Here is a 19,745-nt window from a genome sequence, read left to right on the forward strand (position 1 = left end):
AATAACAGAATTAGTCTGCCTGTAAAAACAGACAGGCACACTTTTCCTCTTCTCCTTCTCCCCCATCACTCACAACTAGTTAAACTCTGGTGATTCCCTGCCTCCTCCACAGGACTGAAGCCCTTTTAACACCTACAGCTTCAACTGCAAAAAAAGTTTATTTAAAAGAAATGTTTCAGTTTCTAAACTGCCATATTAAAGATATCTACATTTCCTCTCCTTGAATATGTTCATATAATCTTTACAATTTTGGATTAAATTCAAGCTTGAAGTATGTTGCAAAGCTTAATGGAAAGATCCTGAATCTAATTTCTGTAAACCTAGTATCAGGAGAGATGACAAATTTAAAAACCAAGCAAAGCATCCTTAAAATAAATGTATTAAAATGCATGCTATAAATTTGTCACTATTAGAAAAGTATATATTTAAAGTTCTGTTCGGTTCTGGTAAACTGAAGTTAAAAACTAAAAAAATGAAGAAGGGACACATAAAAGCTGCAACATAACTAGCAGCCTGGAACAATGACCGTATTAGGAAATCTTGAAATAATTGTGATTGGCTCTAAATTGAGAAAGGAAACTAAAGGATATAATGGCAGGAATATGTAAAATAATGATCAGCACAGAGCTATTTTTCCTAACACCTCACTTCCTCCCATACCACAAAAAAAAGTAGCACTGGCCAATGAAATTGGAAGAAGGAATTTAAAATTAAATATACAATGTATAATTAGCTTGTAAACTGCAAGCGACCATTGTACTCAAGACTGCAAAAAAGATTACATGCTTATGTAGGAGGTAACAAGAACACCAACAGCTTCACTGTGAAGGACTGAAGTGTACATGGAGTACAATCAACCCTTCAAAGTTCACACCAGACCAACTGATATGGTCTCGGAAAAACACTCCTGTGGGCTGGATGTTCCTTAATAACCCACTGCACAACTTTTCTGTGGGGTTGTTTTTTGTTTTCTTAATTAATCTTAATCTGCTATGCCTATTGCTGATTGCTTTTAGGCACAACATGTCAGATTAGATGGACCGTTTCCATTCCTGGCCTTCAATCAAAATTCGCCACAATGGGGAATTTTTAGCTTATTCTTAACCATGATTGCCACTAGGATTCTTTCATTACATATATTTTAATTATCTTTTGTGCAGGCATGAAAACAGACATTTTTAGCTCTGGTAAATTAAAAAAAATTAACTTTCAGAACATTCCATTCCTCCTGCAATTAAATGATGAAAACAGAACTAAAATGTAACTCTCAGATCATGTGTTACTGCAGCACTACTTCATTACTTTGAGACTGAGATTTAAAAAGCTTAGCAATCATTTCCATGCTGAAATCCCAGAATGGTTTGAAAACTTGGATAGCCTTTTGTCACCCTACCATCAGTACATTATAATCTCGAACTCTTTACAGACACTGCACGATTTCCCTTCAACTCCTGTTTAAGTAATTGAAAGAATAAGAAACATTTTTGGTACAAAACAGTAGTCCTATCAAGAATTCCAATACTTCAATCAAACCACATCTTTCTACTGAAATAAGAAGCCTTGCAAACAAATTTTTAAACTATCTGATTTCAAGAACAAATGTCAGAAATGTACTTAAAAACCATTTGTGCCAAGTTTTGAAGCTCTTAAAAATGGAGAGTTGTATTCCTTTTTTCATTTTCTGTAACATCTGAATTTATTTTTAGGCTTTTAGGGGAAGCCTTATTTCAAATAAATTATACAGGATCTCCCATGCAGAATCTGAAAGGATCTATAGAGCAGGTACAATGGAGATTGTATACTTGTATACATACTGTTGATCTTGATGCACATTTATCCTGCAGCATAATGTTAAAATAAGTGATAACTGAAGAGATTTTGAACAAAATTATAAAATCAAAATTATAAAAATCAAGAGTTTCAATATGTTGTCAATCACTTTCTAACAGTCTAGTAATAGAGTAAAAGAAATTTCAAATAGTTAAAGTTTAAGGTATTTTAAGTTCTCACATTTAGTAAGTAAAAAATATTAAATGCTTTTTGTTTAATATACTTTGATTACATGATTTTACAATATGTAAATAAATACAGTATGGGCAGCCTTACTATTCCAATCAACATGTTACTACTTTAATTAGAAGCCTCATGATTATACAATCCACAATTGCTAAAAATTATGATGCCCAGTTAGATCGCAAATACAAAACCTAAACAAAAGAGCAAACAAGAAAAAAAAAAAAAAAGGAGAATCAAATCTTACCCATTCTTGAAATATAAAACATGTGCTCTTTGAAGTCCTGTTTCCAAGAAAAAACCAAGTTCTTGTTCATGTGCAGTGGGCCCTGGCTTAGGGCTTCTGTTTTGTATATTGGCATTAATTACCTAACAGAACAAAATAAAAAGCAAAAAAGTGTATTTAGAAAAAAAAATAAAAATCAAGTTTTGTGGACTTTTACACAGAAGCTAATACTTAATGTTGGAGAAGTCTTTTTCATTTGTAGGCAGCGGCTAGTAGAATATTTCTATCCTTACCTCCATTTCTACCTAAATATAAATCTTTTTGCTCTTGGCTATACCATTAAAGGTAATTTCTTCACCAAGCAAAAATGCTACTAAGAAAAAATTTACAATACTTTTCAGAAAATTTTGTGAAGAATAGCATACAAAAGAAAAGCGTATGAAAAAAAGCTTATTTGCAACCTTATTCAGTAGCAGGAGGTGATGTTATTCAAAATCTGAAAACCTATTAGGTTAGGAAAGACTGCTGCAGAAAGCAGTAAGAAGATTAAAAGTGATCTCCAGAGTGATTTCCAAAAAACAGTTCAGAAATAACTTAATTTGTATTACATCGACATTAAAAATGCTCTCGCAAAATTGAGAGCTATCAGCTTTCATTTGCCTTCATATTAACCACACATAGTCTACCAGCCACTAAAAGACAATAACAAAACAAACAAAAAACCTAAAGCAAAAAAACTCAGGAAAAAAAGATTATATGTATTTAAAAAACGTTAATGACTTTTCTTTCCATTACATCAAACTTTTCTTTCCCATTCCTTTTGCTTGCGTGATCCTAACTGTATCTAATAACCCCTTGAAAGACAATTGTCAAATGACAGGCCTGAGGTTTGTAAGCAATAGATCTGAAAAAAAGGCTCAGATTGATATTGCTAGTTTGCTTCATTCTAACAGTATTCAGAAGCCAAAGAATAGAGCTCCAAGTGTACTGACTTTTGTGCCGACATATCTCAAAGTCTAAATAAAATGCAGTAGTGTGTAACTCCTGGAAACAAAGAGTACCACAAATTTTCTTTTCTTCAAGAAAAAGCATTTATAACACTGTCATGATTTAACCCCAGCCAGCAATTAAGCACCACGCAGCCGCTTGCTCACTCCTCCTGCCCTGGTGGGATGGGGGAGAGAATTGGAAGAGTAAGAGTGAGAAACACTCCTGGGTTGAGAGAAGAACAGTTTAATAATTGAAATGAAGTAAAATAGTAATAATAATAACAACAATATAATAATAATAGTAATAATAATGTACAAAGCAAGTTTCTATACTGAGCATGACGTCACATGGTATGGAATAGCCCTTTGCTCAGTTTGGATCAACTGTCCTGGCTGTGCCCCCTCCCAGCTTCTTGTGCACCTGGCAGAGCATGGGAAGCTGAAAAGTCCTTGACTAGCATAAGCAGTACTTAGCAACAACTAAAACATCAGTGTGTTATCAGCATTATTCTCATGCTAAATCCAAAACACAGCACTATGCCAGCTACTAGGAGGAAAATTAACTTTATCCCAGCCAAAACCAGGACAAACACTTGAAGGGTTTCTGCTAAGTGGTAAGAAACAGAAGACAAGGTTAATGGTGTAAATGAAAACAAGAGGAGAAAACAGAAGAGCCTATGTATCCCTTTAAATTCAGGTAAAGCCTGAAGCTTTTAAATCACTAAGCATTAGGGTCTTTACAAATAAAAAGTCTAACTTTAACTTCCCATAATTCATAATCTGTAACTTATAAAATGGGGGGAAAAAAGAAAACAGTAACTTGCCTAATATTCTGCAGAGCTGTTTGTAGGTTATATTTTGTCTAACATTAAGAAGCTCAGATATATCAGCTTTCATCAATAAAAAACAGGCTTTCTACATATCTAGTACCTCAGATTTTTGGCTATCTTTCTACTCATACGTAGTATGAAAAGTAGAGCAACTCTGCAGTCCGGATTCAGATGTAGACAACTGTCTCTTTTAGGAAAAAATATCCAAGTACTTTTAACAGTAACTGTAGTTTCATACATACAGTGAGATATATTGAGATAAAATGACAAATGGGCTATCAAGTCTGAGAACATTGTCCTGATCCAATTTATAGAACTATTAAGATTTATCTCAAGTTCACCTATATTTTAAAATCATACGTTTTTCTGGCTATCACATCTGGTGATTTTTATATTGTCCCAGGATTGTGCCTATTAGTTGAAGCAAATACACTTTCAGTTACTATTCTGGACACCCCACTGATACATCAAGGGTCTTGTTGACAGGTACAATGTCATTTCAGAATCTTACCTTCAAGTAGTTTTACAACGAGGATTTAAGAGCAGTGAAGTTACTGGCTCCAAATAAACATCAACAAGATCAATTTTCAATCTTCATAGCTTCATTTTGAAATGAACTCTTTGTAAGAATTATCTGAAAAGCTAGTAAGTATATACATACAATGTACATATTCCCACATGTGTGTTTGAAACACACCATAATCCTATGTTCATAAAAGAACTACCATAGGTTAACAGAGGCCACAGATCAGCATCTTGAACACACACAGTAGTTCAGAGGAGCTCTGTCCCTTTTTGGACTACTAGCACTATTTTCTAAGAGGTCAGAATGAGAGAACAGTCAGAAGGACAGCTACCAGACATCCATTAATGCACACTAATTTATTACCCAATTGTAAGTGTGCATTGAAATCCTAAGAAAACAAATATCAGACATCTTTTAGTTGAGTTACCAAAATGCTGGTAACACCACATCAGTGAAAGATGAGCCACACAATTCTTCAATTAAGCAAATCATCCCAGCTTACCCTTTCTATCTCCTGAAGGTACAGGAGGGCAATATCCCCAGCCTTCTCATAGCATGTAACAATTTCTTGTTCACGGTCCACATGGAGGTTGCTAGCCGAAGAAGAAACTGGCAACTTCTCAAGACAAAGACCTGAAAAAAAAAGATTTTTCAAATGAACATTAAAAACTAATGTCATGTAATACTATACCTCAAAAATATTCCAGGCTAAGCCCTTTTGATCAGCAGAAGAAACAAAGAAAAAAAAAAATTACCAAAAACTTACGAAGATACAGTCCTGATACAGACACCAATAAATACATAAACAACAGTGACTCCTCCTTAATAATTATACAACCAGAAGCAGCAATTGTTTTTTAAAGCAATTTTGATTTAAAAGACATTATGACAGCCTAACACAGAAGTGCCTAGTGTCTTTCTATACCAGTGTTAAATTACTGAATACAACTTCACTTTTCCAGAGTGATCAAAGAAACAAGGCAGGGTGAAGAAAGGCACTCAAGCTAATACTAAACTTAGTAACTGTGCAAGGCAGAAGCACCTATAAACAAACACATTTAAAAAAAAAAAAAAAAAAAAAGGCGGTTAGGAAGTGTAATTTTTGTATTTAAATTTAGTAAGAGGTAGCTCGCTCTCATCAAGGCACAGAAGTCATCTTCTCTCAGGACTTTCTTAAACTTAGCCAACAAATACATTATCTGGTGCTTTGAAGGAAAAAAAAAGTCTTTGCTTGTCTAAAACAAAACCCCAACAACTCTTACTAATGAATGCTATCTTCTACACAAGCCACTTCTATTACAGTTATTTTCAGGGTAATTAGAGAAAACAGCTGGTAAGGACCTCAGGAACACTAATCCATCTATCCAACTGAGGAATCAACCAACCTCAGACACTTGTCTAACCTGTTCTTAAAAACCTCTGACAATAGGGATGCCTTGGCTTTCCTATGCAAATTATTATAGAGCTCAACTATTCTCACAATTAGTATTTTTTTCTAATATCTAATCTCCCTCCCTAGATTAATTACTCCTAGTCTTCTTCACAGAGATTACTCCTTTCTTTACAAAATGTTTTTTCAATGGGGGGGGGGGAAGAGAGAGAGAGAGATGCTTGCAACAGAGAACGCCAATTCTCATTCATTTCTCATATTCTGCAAGCCAACTGCCTCATCAGGTACCCTATCTTATATTTATTTGAATAATTATTTGTATTTGAAGTGTAGCACTTCCCACATGTTCTTAAGATATTTATTTCAGGTCATTCTTCCAGCTTGCCAGCAGTCAATGCTAATCCTAAAGTGCCTTCAACTGCTCCCACGTTAATCTAATTCACAATTGAAATGACCATATTCTCAATTCATCATCCAAGGTTTTGAGAATCCATTGCTGGAGAAACTAAAACCAAAAACAACAACAAAACACAGTTATATATTGAACAGATGCCTGTAGGATGTCAGGTAGTACAAAACCCCAGTTTGGAGAATAGTTCATCAAAGGATTTCTGTCCACCAATAATGTAAGGTGGGGACAGTGTGTTTCATTGGCGTGACAATAGTTTTCCTACTAAAACAACTTAGGAAGACACTGTCATGGAATCTGGAGTTTATTTATTGATAAACTCAAACTATGTAGTATTTGTGACCTCCAGATTCTTTTAAAACTTCTATTAAGTTTCAGTATCTCCCTGTAGAAGTATAACTCATCTGTATAAAAAACCATCAAGACACATTTCTGGCTTGAGAGGATGCCTTAAGTCTGTATCAGTTTGTTGGCCACTTTACCCTCCAACCCACCGTTTTACCAGTACAAACAACATACACCCTACAGCTCTGTTTGCTAGCTATACATCCAGTTAAGACAAAATCCTGACTCCAGTACTAACTGCTCTGCTAAAGACAAAATAAAATTCAATATACTTTTCAAAAGCCTACACATTCCTAAAGAACAGCAAACACATAAGTAGTCTGTCTCTTAAAAACCTGCCAAACCGGAGTACAACAGACACTGGACTTTTCTAACATGTTATGGTTTTTACCTAACATATCTCTAAAAATAAATTATATTTGAAAATGGTCTAGAGTAGCCCACGTTAATCTGCTTTCTTTCAATTTTTCAATCAAATAGCAAATATCCAAGAGGGTTTTTTGCTAATTGTAAGTCATAGACTCAAAAGCAGCAAGATTAAACTACAGAAAAAGGTCAGTTATCCTGCTACTGCAGTAGGCTTGAAATGACCCTCTGATAAGAAGATCTAAATGTAAGGCTGACGCTGGATAGAAAGTTTGCAGTGTCCTAAACAAACACCTTCAAAATCAGATTTAGAGGTGACCATAAAATACAATAAATGAGCTGCAACAAAAATGTCAAATGACTGAAAGCATCAGATAGTTGGTAAGTGGATCACTCCTCCCCACCCCTTCTCTCCCATGACATGAACAGCCAGTGCCCCACAGTAGTCCTCCACTACATGAAACATTTTACTCAACTCCCTATTTGACTTGGATTTATTATTTCTATTTTTATACTTTATGGACACAACTATAATCTTTTTAATCTAAAAAACTCACTGCAAGAACATTCTCTCATTTTAGCTGAGAATTTTCTTTATGATATGAAAGCACCTCAGTGCTCTGCCAGAAACTTTAAGTAATGCAGAAGGGAAGCACAAAATTCTGTGTCCTTTGATGACATATATAATACTATTTCTTAAGGTAACTTTATTATACAACTAGTATTCACTGTATTTTTCCCGGTATGTTTACGACAACCCGGGAAAGTATGTCTATTTTAAGCATACAGTGCTTTGGAGCAGGAAGTTCATCTGGAGAACCATCCTGAAATGACCACTTAACAGGATGGTTGGACACTTTATTTGGTTTGATGACACAAGGAATAATTACAATTCAATACTGTATTAAAAATGAAAACATATCAACTAGAAGAAAAACCTGGAACAAATCATTATTTCTGTAATAGGTTACTTGTTTAATTTTTTTTCTTAAATACAGATGAAATTTAAGAAATCATGTATTAAAGTACATGAAAGTATTTGTTTATTCTAAATAGATATAAATAGCAACATAGCAATAACAACCACATAATATACTGCCCACTTCTTTGTAAGAATACTGAGAGATGATAAAAAGTGAATTAAAATAAGGGATTATTATATAAGGCCCTTGAAAGAAGAGCAAGCAAGTAGTAACACACAGAACTGAGAAATACATGAATTTCAAAGAAATACATATCGCCCTAAATTATCTGCTGAAGATTATTGCATATATTCAGACAGGTCAGTTCTCCCCTTTGTGCTGTTCCCACACCTGCCAGGCAGGAATCTCTGCTATTCTTCCTCAAAAGAGTAGGAATTTCTTTCACTGTTTATAAACTTTTCTGAGATATTCAGAAAAGGTACATGTCACCACTACAAAATATTACTGCATTTGTTGTAAAGGACATAGCTATTGGCTTATTTAATTTTTATTGGTTGTTTTGTTTTATTCTGCATTCAAGAATATCACATCAATTGGTATCACAAGTTGACTTCGATATTCATGGCTTTTAAGTTTAAGCCATTCCAGTCAAAATCACCTTCAAGTAAAAGCTTCCAACAAAACGGGTCAGTTTTATTTCAGGAAGACACTTATCTCATACATATCTAGACCTGATATCAAGCAAGATGACTCCTGAGGGAAAAGAAATTGAGAAGCAGTGAAATGAATACGCATCCATGCTAGTTAAGCTTACATGTTTTGCAAAGTAACTCTAAAATTGCTTGCCTAAACAGTAGAACAGCAACAAACAGTATCTGGACAAGAAAAGAGTATGCCTGATATTTAAGTTACATGATAAATGGAAAGGTTTTCTTTAAATCTTCAAAAACTTTATAAATTGTCCGTATTTTGTAAAAGATTCAGAAAGCAAACGGTAGACAGTTTTGTCACTTATTCCAAGTGACATTCTTGCATCTATGGTCTCAAAGCAGTGGTCAAGGTTATGCCAAGTAAACTATTTCATTTTTACAAATACAAGAGCAGACCAGCCCTACCACCACATATGCACACACTAACCACTACCCAAAAAAGAGGACTCCTCAGTAAGAAAGAGCAACAAACTAACAATTTTTAAGAAGTCCCCATGCAATAGATTTGCTTATTCTTAGATAACCAACCATTTTTATGCTAAGGACAATGAGAGTAATTACTTTTCATTTACAAACCACTTAAAAAAAAAAAAAAAAAGCAGATTTATAACTTCTGCAGGAAAACTGATTAACTAACACTCCCATTTCATTATACAGAGTAAACAAAAAATTACTCTCAGGTCAAAAGGGAATCCAGAGCACAGTTCAGATCTTTACCAAGTACTCCTACCACCCAGACCACTACTGAGACCATTAGAAAAACAAATCCCAGAAGGCTGAGAAAAGCCTATCATATTTACTGCATTGCATATCTGAGGATTTTCCAAGATGCCAGGCAGTACCGTGTCTGTATAAGTGCTACTAAATTTTAGAGACCACAAATAATAACGGATCTCATGGTTTATCTACTGTTTTCAGTAGACGAGCCAAAGGACAGAAGAAAAACAGTGAAATAGTATTTTATACTTATGTAAATAAACATGCTTTTGCAAGAGAGGAAGAGTCAAATCAATAGACAAAGATTTCTGGGTTTGCTTCCTGTTTTCCTTAAACGGATGCATAAAATCCAAGTGTGTTTTAGTATACACCCCTATATGACATGCAAAGCAACACTGGTGAGTGTTCTAAACGCTGTAAACACAAAACCCCCCTTCCATCTCCTTTTAAAGAAACTTCATATTTAGTTTATGTATTTAGAACAAACAATTACATAGACTGTGGCAAACATTTACTAGTCATTTTAAAAGAGGAACTGAAACAATCTAGAGTTACTGCTATCAAGGAACACCCACAGTTTATTTCTGAACTTAGAACGAACACTGCTAATCCCACTGAAGGGAAGAACTTATTTCTAGAAGTCCTCAATCAAAGATTGTGACTTGCTTGCAGAGGATTTTTTTAGAAAGCAAAGCACAATTTTTTTTCCTCTTCAATTCCCTACTGGAATTTGTAAAGTAATTATTATAAAGGAAAGGAGGAAAAGTAAAAATAGAGAGTAGGGAAATATATTTATAATAAATTACCTCTTACTTTCACAGTTTCTGCAGATACACTGCCTTAGGAGTAACTGCCTATTTCTTTAGATGATCTAAGGAAACACAAACAATTAATTTCTCTGATTTTTCAGGTACCTTGTATTGCTCGTCTCCCCTGTGCCAAGACACAGAGAAAAAAGTCTTCAACAACTGTCAGGATGACAGTTTCATACCCCATTAGCTTCCAGAAAATGTATCAGAAAGGTCAATACTCCCTTCTCTCAGCATACTTGAATTTAAGGGAAGCTGCTCTGGCTGGCCACTCTTTTGAACACAGTCTACTTAACAGAGAATTAAATCCATTCTAGATGAAACCCAGAGCAACATAAGCACAACTTTCCAGAGCTGAAGACAGCATTTTATCATGTATGCTCATACTGCAATGTCATTTCATTAGTACGGCTTTACTAATACCACAGTTAGCGCTTCTAAGTGTCCTGAAGTTTCTCAAAGTTAAAAGGGAAAAAAAAAACCAAACAGGAACACTCATCCCTCTTCTGAAGTGAACACCTACTTATAAATCCAAGCAGTCAATAAAACCATAACAATATTTGGGGATTTCTTGTAACATCATCTGAGATAACTTTTGTGAAACAATTGGTCACGCTTTTCCTCTAAATGTAACAACATTCAAATCTCTGCATTTTCTTAAAAGCACAAAATAGACTTTTATAATATTTTTAAACATAAGAGATCAGTATTTTCAAAGATGCGTTTGTTTCTTAGAAACCATGTGCCAGAAAATTCTTTCTTCACAGTACAGCTCTTTGACAGACAAGCAACTTCTAGAGAGGCTGAAAAAGTTCAAACTAGAGACAAAAGCTGGGAAAAGGACTGATAATTGTTGTAGATCTCGGAGCGCGTGAATCTGTGATGAACTCCCTCCAAAGCAGAAGAGCTGTACACCAGCATACGGAGCGGTCATCAGGAAAGCTGTTCGCTACGGACAAAGGAGATGGTTCAACTATGGAATTTATACTGAATTGTTTTGCTGTATATTGTGAGGATTGCTCCTACGAGCACCTCTAAGGAAAAAAGACCAGGCTCCACTGTGAAACCAGTTCTTCCCATGACATGAGAAAAAAGGCCCGAATCATTAATTTTAATTTTGGCCCAACATTTTCTCCCTCTCCTCACCCCGCCACGGGCAAGATTCTGAAGATATTGTAAAGATTGTGAAGAAACTAAGAACAAGAAATACACACCACCAAAATGCACAAGTCCTAAAGAAGCCTATTTTAATAAGGAGCAAATTATTTTCATTCAGTGTTTGGATTTCAAATACCAAAGCAGCACTGAAGAAAGCAGGATGAACTGCTGGGTCCCACCCCCAGTCCCTGCTCCAGCAGGATAGGAGTCATAAAAATAGATGGGGGAAAGACACGCTTTAACAGACAAAAGTTTGAAGTACCTATGGCACAGGCTTCCTAGCCATGGTCTGCAAACTGCTTGCTGATGGGCTGCAACATTTGCACAGCCATATAGGAGGAGGGAACTTAAGGAAGTTGAATTCTTGACCCATTGCCTAATGAGGCTAGAGATCCAGGCAATTACTGAAACAGCTTTCATTTAGCATTCTTCCATGAAGAGCTGCTTGGTGTCTGCTGGCACAGGCTAGCAGCGCACAAGATCTCATTACAATCGTATATGATTAAAGTTAAGTGCAGCATATTTTGCAAAGTGCAAAGTAGCAATTCACATGCACCTGACACTTCCACTGAACCTAATGAGTGTTTCCACGTTTCTCTAAATAGAACTAATTGATAGCCAATCATTTAACTTGGTAAATGCAACATTAGATTTGAATATGGGTCAGCAGCATAAAGACAGTCTCACCTTACTCAACATACACCATCTAAATATAAACACAGTTATTTGAACAGGCAATATGAGACGTAAAAGGGCCTGCAGCAATAAGGCTACAATCCTGTAATGTCACAGTCTAACTTACATACGACATCCCTCACATACTTAACAATAATTTGCTACTGTAATACAACACAGCCATCTTGACAGATACCTAGTCTACTAATCTATTACAGTATAGTAAATATAAACACAATTTATTTACTAAAATCAAGTTTACGAATTTGCAGACTTTAAAAAATGTCAGACCTATCAATAGCTACGCTCATCTATAAGCATTTGTAGAAAGATCCACTAATTTGTAATGCCAAGTCTATATAAACTCATTTTTCAATCACATCTTTTGACTTACACAGCAGTATCAGAATCATGTTACCTAAGATTTCAATAAGCTTATTTCCCAGTTAAATATATACTTGCTATCTCAGTTACTGACAAGTTGCACCTCCCCAAATTAACACCTCAATATCCTACTGTGCACACATCTCTGCTTCCATAAGCAAACAAAAATTGCTTAGAAACATAGGAGATATTGCCATGCACAGTATTTGAATAATGCCTATGTGTGCTTTCCAGTATATTACCTCATTAATATACTGCTGAAAACTTGCAGAAACTTAATTGTCCTGTTCCCAGAGGCCATATCCCTAGGAGAATATTAGCTTCAACCATTATTAAAATGGATTCTAAATATATGCTTCTATATGGTAACAGCATATACAGAATGTTTTCTGGTTGGTTTTGAATAGAAGGCAGCAGGAAAAGTTGGAGTTAGCTACAGAAGCCTAACTTGAAAAAGTCATACATATACAGTCTTTAATTACTTCTTTATGGATTCGTAATTTGTCTGATTTCAATTCTTCATAAGTTAAGATTTTCCTCAGTCTCAGAATTGAGCATTGCCAATTAAACTGATCTAGTAAAGAACATAAATAAATGGATACTAAAGAGACAAAATTAACCTCTTATAACAAGGAAACCTGCTCTACTTATTGGAAGATAGTCTTTCCTAAGCAGACACTTAAATACCAAATATGTAATACAGCTAGAAATGTGCAAAACCCCTCTACAGTTGACTTTGAACAAGACTTGCCATCACAATCTCAAAACTGTCCTTCACTCCTCCTCCTCCTGCCCATCCTCATTTCTTAGCTTTGCTCTTGCTGCATACAACAGCTCTAATAACAAATACCAATGGCTAAGCTACATCTGTGGCAGAAGGAAAAAAAATCTGCTTTTTTCTGTATTGCTTCTTAAAACTTCATATTAAAGGTATGACCCGCTCCTGTGAGCTACTATCTTAAATGTTACTACAAAAGAAAGAAAGGCAACAGCTTCAGGGAGCTGGCTCCAGCAACGTTCATACACCTGCTTTCAGGCCAACACTTTGCACAAGAGAGTCATGCAAACCTGGCCATCTCCTCAACAATGTCCTTCTTTTATGCCCATTGTTCTTTCCCTCATCATACCCTTTTGCACTAAGCTGGCACCTCCAACCATGGACACTTTGCTACAGAAAACTGTTTTATCAGATGCTTTTCCTCCGCTTTTGTGTCAAATGTAATTACAAGCAGATGGGGAAAAACTAAACAACAGATCCAAATAAGTATTCTCATGTTTTTGCAAATACGAAGTAGCCCTTTTTATTTCTATGTTTTATATGACATTTAAAAATTACGCTACTCAATTTCTTCAAGTAAGTCTTTGAATCTAAGAATATTTAATATCAAAACTGTGATTTTATTAATGCCTCAACTATCCCACATAACACTTTCTACATACACATACAGAGTCATTACTCAGAAGCAAAATCAGCTCTTTCCTTAAAGTAAAGAAAACACTAGATCTAATCCAGAACTGGATTCTGTGGGCATGCACACACACACAAAAAAAAGACGACTGTCCTCCGCTCACTTCCATTTTTAACTTGTGAATTTGAGGAAATGGTGAAGAAAGGCAGGAAAATATCAGAATTACGCTACATTCAGCGTACTGTGTGGTAGTTCCTCCTCAACTTTTGCATGAGGGATATCTAAACGGTGCTGAGCCCTGACCTATGCTAATCAAATTTCTGAGGGTTTGCTTCATGCATCCCACTCAATCTATCACCTCTGAGGTTACAGAATGAAACCTCAGAGTGAGAAGGTAAGCACCTGGAGGTGGTCCTACCTTCAATAAGGAAAAAATGTTTAAGGCAATTAAAAACTACCATTAGTTATCTGCCCTATGCCTTTGTCAGAGGTATGTACATCAGTATCAGACCACTGCACAATAGGACACAAGACTGGAAATCCACTGGAACCGGATTTGCCCCAAACTGGATTGAAATGGGGCAACTAAAAGAGGTATCTTTAACTGCCTTTGTGCAGGTTGCCACACTGAACAGTGCAGCCAGGCTGATGCTTGCAAACAGGCAGCACAACAGTCCCTCATTACTTAACAACCTGGTGGTTCATGGCTGCCAAAGAAATAAAATCTAAATACCCAGAAAAGTTTTATCTTTATATAATCAGGTTATCCTTGAACTTGCAAGCAGAAATACAAATCCTAGTGAAGCACGAAATCCCTACAAGAATAACTTGTATTTAGTTGGGTAATACCTACAAGCCTCAATCACCTCTGAAGAGACTCTGAATTCAGACTCAAAAGTTTTATAGTCCACTCTTACAAGAAGGAAGAAGAAATTCCAGGGGGTGGGGGGAAAAGGAGGAGAATTAACTGTACGCTATGGGGTAGAAACATATGCTATTTAGCCGTCAATTACTCTAAACTTACCTTGACTAAATCTACTTACTAAATTTAAGACTGTTCTGTGACTTCTACCTCATTCTAGAACACACAGAAGATGATATTCTTGCAACCTGCTACCATGGGAAGAAGGGGTATTAAATTTTATTAATCTTCCATTCAAACTGGCAACATAGTAGCAAAAAAAGATAATTCTGAACATGAACAGAACAACGAAAAAACCCCAATAGTTTGCTGAGTTTGCTCAGGTAAACTGATAGCCAGCCACCCAGTAGAAGTGACCAAACTAATGAAGTCTGATGAAGATTAGATGAGGCTTGATATGACAGATTTCAATGTTTAAGTATAAAACTTGAAATCAGAAGCAAAATACCCCTACCATGTCTGGCAGAAGACATGCTGGTTTTCTCTCTCCCCCTTTTTTTTTAAAAAAAAAGCAAGCTCAACCTACAAAACATTCCAGGGTAGAAAAGATACATATTTTACTGTTTTCTAATAAATTATTTTTTACATTAAGTAAAATTAGTAATACTAATTCTTTCTGCAAAATCGATGCCTTTATGTTTCAACTGTTACATATCCTTATGAGGTCAAATAAAACAGAGCCAAAAGAGTTGAGCTCTGGGAAAAGATTCAATTAAATTACTAGGATTCCTTGGAGATACAAGCAAATTTAGGTACTTAAAGTTGATCAAGTCCAAGATTGCATTTCATGGAAAGAACATGACAAATTCAACAGACATCCTCATAGATTTAAAAACAAAACAAAACCACAACCAAAAATCACAAAGCTGAGCGAAAGTCTCCCCATACCAGACACTGCCAAAAAGCTCACACAGATGCTGTATGAAAGAACTGGGCAGATTTACGTCACATATAAGAACTCCCCATGTACTCCCTTCCCACTTTAAGCTAAATATTGCCCAGATTTAGGAGCATCCTTTTGTCTCTGCTACCAGTTTGTTCTCTTATTTCCTTGACATCTCTATAGAGAATGATTCATGCTTATCTAATGTTTACTAGAGGACTCGGTCTAATTTTAGAAACAATCCTTGACCAGTTGTCAGTGAATGCTATTGAAGTCTACCCTAAATTATGTCTGCTGACTTTGACACTCCTTTTGCCATAACAAAAAGTACATATGCACACCAAACCCAAGCTTAAACACAGCAGACCAAAGCAAACATTTAGATACAGTAAATTCCAATAAACCTACAGCATACCAACCGCAGCTTTCCTCAACACACTGACCCAACTTACAGCCTATTAATGGGTTTTCTAAACTGAAGTGGCACTGCCATCTTAAGACGCAAGGCCAGCATTACAATTTTCACTATACTAGACTAGTAAAAAAATTTTTTTAAAATTAACTTCACTTTCTGATTTTTTTAAAAAAGAAGATATTCAGGTAAAAAAATTTCAAAAATAAAACTGCGCAAGAATTGCACTGCTGCACTGCTTCAAGTAATTTTGTCATGTTATTACTATTTTTCCCAATTAAGTAGCAATTTAGTTAAGCAGTTTAGCTTAGGTGGAGCATCTTAATATTTGATAAAAGGCATCACAGTGAATCAAGGTTCTCCAATTCTGTCCACAGCAACTGCAAAACTGCACTACTTTTGTAACTTAACTTTCAGCAACTGATGATACTTTTTGTATCTAGCCACAGCTGTTGTGACAGTTACATATTGAAGGACCTTCAAATACACACATCAAAAAAATTTGATTGGATGACAGCACAGTTAGAATATTAACTGAGCTAAAAGTCTTGTGAACCTAGCACAAACTCTGAACAATTTAAAGGAGCCAAGCCATCCTCTTATTTATGTACAAATGTGGTACTCCACCACTGTGTTGATGATATGCATGCCAAAAATTTATTTAACTTCGGACAAGATGTGAATTAACATTTTAAAAACTATTTCCACATTATTATACTGGAAAGAGCAATCTTACCTTTAGTAGAATATGCTTCAGCAATCATCCGTAGCCTATACGGTGGCACTGCAGCTAGCTGCAAGTCATCAACTCCAACTCTGGCATATGTGTTCAGAGCTTCTTTGTAATCACCTTCCACATAGTTTAACTTGGCCATAATCAGGTTAGCTTCTTGTAAGAATTCTGGCTAGAAGAAAGAGGAATAAGAAAGGGTTTTTTTTTCCTGAGAAAACACACCTAATTCTTTCTGATAATTATTTGGTCTGTTTTCTGTATATATGCACTGTAGAAACCCTCAGGATATTTCTTGTAACAAAGCAATAAACCAACAAAATTCTGTCTTCATGTAACACTTGGGAAGCTTGCAGTAGTGGGTGAATCCACAAAACCTCATTTCACCAAGCTACTGAAAAGCATTACCAGTCATTTTATATATTCACATATTTATTTACACATGCACCAGAACTACCTCTGTCAGGATGCAGCTTTTCCAGGTGACAAAACTATTTAAAGGCAGCCTATCATTACAACCCCTCCAATGATTTTTTTTTTAACACCACAAGCACAGCTGAAAATAACATAGCATCAGAACTTAATGATATATGTTCTATAGCCTATATATTTAATTCACACAATTTCAAAGTATCAGGGCAGAAGAAATGTCTTGAAAAAATGATTCATGGAAGAATAAAGCAAGAAAAGGAAGAGAAATTAATACTCCCACAAATCACAGGAAACAAAACATTATAGATGACAATAAAACAAGGTCTTTTTGATCTCTCAAAAGATGGACATTGAGCACAGAAAAGATAAGCTGATAATAGTAGCTACAATAATGGTTAAGCAAAGAAAGGCCAGAATAGTTAAGAACATCAAAAGGTTATGACAGAAAATCACTCTCAAGAATTAACCTCACTTTCCACCTCCGCAAACGTAACTTAAGGAACATTTCCTGAATACTTAAAAGACTATTACAGAAATTTGTGAAGTATTTTGCATTTTTCTAACATTTCTATTTAATGCACTACAAAGAACAACATATTCCAAGAAAAACTTCCACAAAACAGGTTGTAAGTACTTCACTTAAGCATCCCAGAAATCAATGACAGTTTACTTATTCTTCTAATGAAAGAAGATTTGAGAAATTTATCTGAACAAAGAGCCATGAAATAGCATAATGCTGATGATGTTCTGGGAATAGCAATGATAATGAAACACCACACAAGCACTTTCCACATTTTTTCTCCATGATCAGCAGAGTACTCCAGTCAACTTCAGCTTTCTAATTCTTGCTCAGACTGACTTACATACCTTTAGGTTTCCCCTATCAAGTGCTGCCGTGAGATGTTTCCTGACCTCAGTCAGCTTTGGCCGGGGGCCCAGTGGACTACTACTCTGTTTAAGAGCATTTTCCTTCAAAAATTGTTCTAGTTTGGACTCCCCAAGAAGCAGTTCTGCCATGTCATCTGTAAATAAAAGCAAACACATGAAATATTAGAAATAATTTTATTTCACTAACATTTCAGTGGAGGCAGCCATTGCCTTAATTTTAAATACAAAATAACCAAAACAGAGTCAAGCGTTCAGATTTAACACAAGTCATGTGGTACTTTGTTTTACCTTTCAATTTATCTTTTACCTGCTTGATTGATTGTAGAATCAAGTCTCCTGTGCTCTAAGCCAAAATGAATTAGAACATTAACCTGAAGTCAGAAACTAGTCATCCTCTACCTTGCCCTTATCCAGGACCACTAAACTTATTTTACTGAAACATGTTAGGTATTTTCTCTAGTGAGGAGAGAGCTGTAAAAGTCATCACCTCACCACCTGGGACTTGAAAATACCAGATCATGTCTTGCAAAATATGTCTGAATAACCCGAATTTGAACTAACAACAAATAAAATGGATTTTTAAAAAGGGAAAGGCAAAAAGCTAACAATCAGAAAAGAGCTCACTGCCCTATAACCTTTAGCACTGCCCTTAGAGGTTATGGGAAGGGACAGAAAGACCAGGACATGCAGAATTCAATGTTACTGTAGAGAAAAGCTTTCCCTCAGGAAGTATAAATGCATCAGCATTATCTTGCCTTTTAAGTAGAGCAAATTCCAGTCTCACGTCAGTTGGAATAGCACAGGATCCATTTACAATGCCATTACACAGTAAGCTATAAGGACCAGTGCTGTCCTGCAATATGTCCTATCAAGTACAAAGACAAAAACCTAGAAATTTTTTCCTTAAAACCTCCAGCTAACTGCTGATTCTTAAACCACAGTTTCTTCAAGACAGAGTTTAAGAGAGCAGACAAATAGCTAAAGCATCAAGGGAGTGCTTGTTTTTCCATTTGTGTTTTTTATTTGGTGTTCTGGGAAAGATATCCACAGTAATCTGGACATTTATTTGCTCTCAACTACCATTCACTCACGTTTTGCTGTTTAAACACTACTGCAGAAGGGAAAGATCTCGGCATCCAGATGCAGAAAAGCCACACCACAGATGCAGCCTGGTTACCAGCCTGCTTAATTTTCTGGCTTTCAGACCATAGTTGTCAAACTCATCAATCTCAAATTTGCAGTAACAGTTCCATTCTTTGTCCACCAAGTTTCTCCTGATACTTCAGCTATACTGATCTCATCTCTAGATCAGACACCACCAAATGATCTGAAGTGTCACTTTCTACAGGCACTTTCTTTTCTGAAGAGCACCTTTATGCCTCTTCATGCCCATTTTGTTCTGCCTAAACTGTGCACTTTCTGCTCAATTTATCCTCCCGACAGCAATGCACTCTGGATACAGCTTTGATACATGCTAGCCAAAAATATTGGTTTCTTGAAAGACAAGGAAGGGAAAAACAAAGTATCTCCTTGGTGCACCATTACTTAGAGACTTTGAAAAAAATGACAACACTCAGCATCTTTCAAATACCTATTAAA

General features: G+C 35.7%; 1 protein-coding gene across 6 annotated transcripts in view; it reads right to left on the bottom strand.

The window, feature by feature from the left end:
* The window catches only part of TTC7B (tetratricopeptide repeat domain 7B), a 146,327-nt gene that overhangs the window by 105,021 nt on the left and 21,561 nt on the right, over window positions 1-19,745 (bottom strand). For 4 of the 6 annotated variants that reach the window (XM_075712050.1, XM_075712048.1, XM_075712047.1 and 1 more), the window contains exons 2-5: window positions 18,126-18,280; window positions 16,833-17,001; window positions 5,087-5,217; window positions 2,261-2,382 (exon numbers count right to left, since the gene is read on the bottom strand). In XM_075712050.1, the coding sequence (XP_075568165.1) occupies window positions 2,261-2,382; window positions 5,087-5,217; window positions 16,833-17,001; window positions 18,126-18,280 (577 nt within the window). Of the gene's footprint in view, window positions 1-1,814; window positions 1,839-2,260; window positions 2,383-5,086; window positions 5,218-16,832; window positions 17,002-18,125; window positions 18,281-19,745 lie in introns of all 6 variants that reach the window. The other 2 variants (XM_075712052.1, XM_075712051.1) reach the window with 1 other exon arrangement.

Source organism: Pelecanus crispus, chromosome 6 (assembly GCF_030463565.1).
Source record: "Pelecanus crispus isolate bPelCri1 chromosome 6, bPelCri1.pri, whole genome shotgun sequence".
Taxonomy (NCBI): domain Eukaryota; kingdom Metazoa; phylum Chordata; class Aves; order Pelecaniformes; family Pelecanidae; genus Pelecanus; species Pelecanus crispus.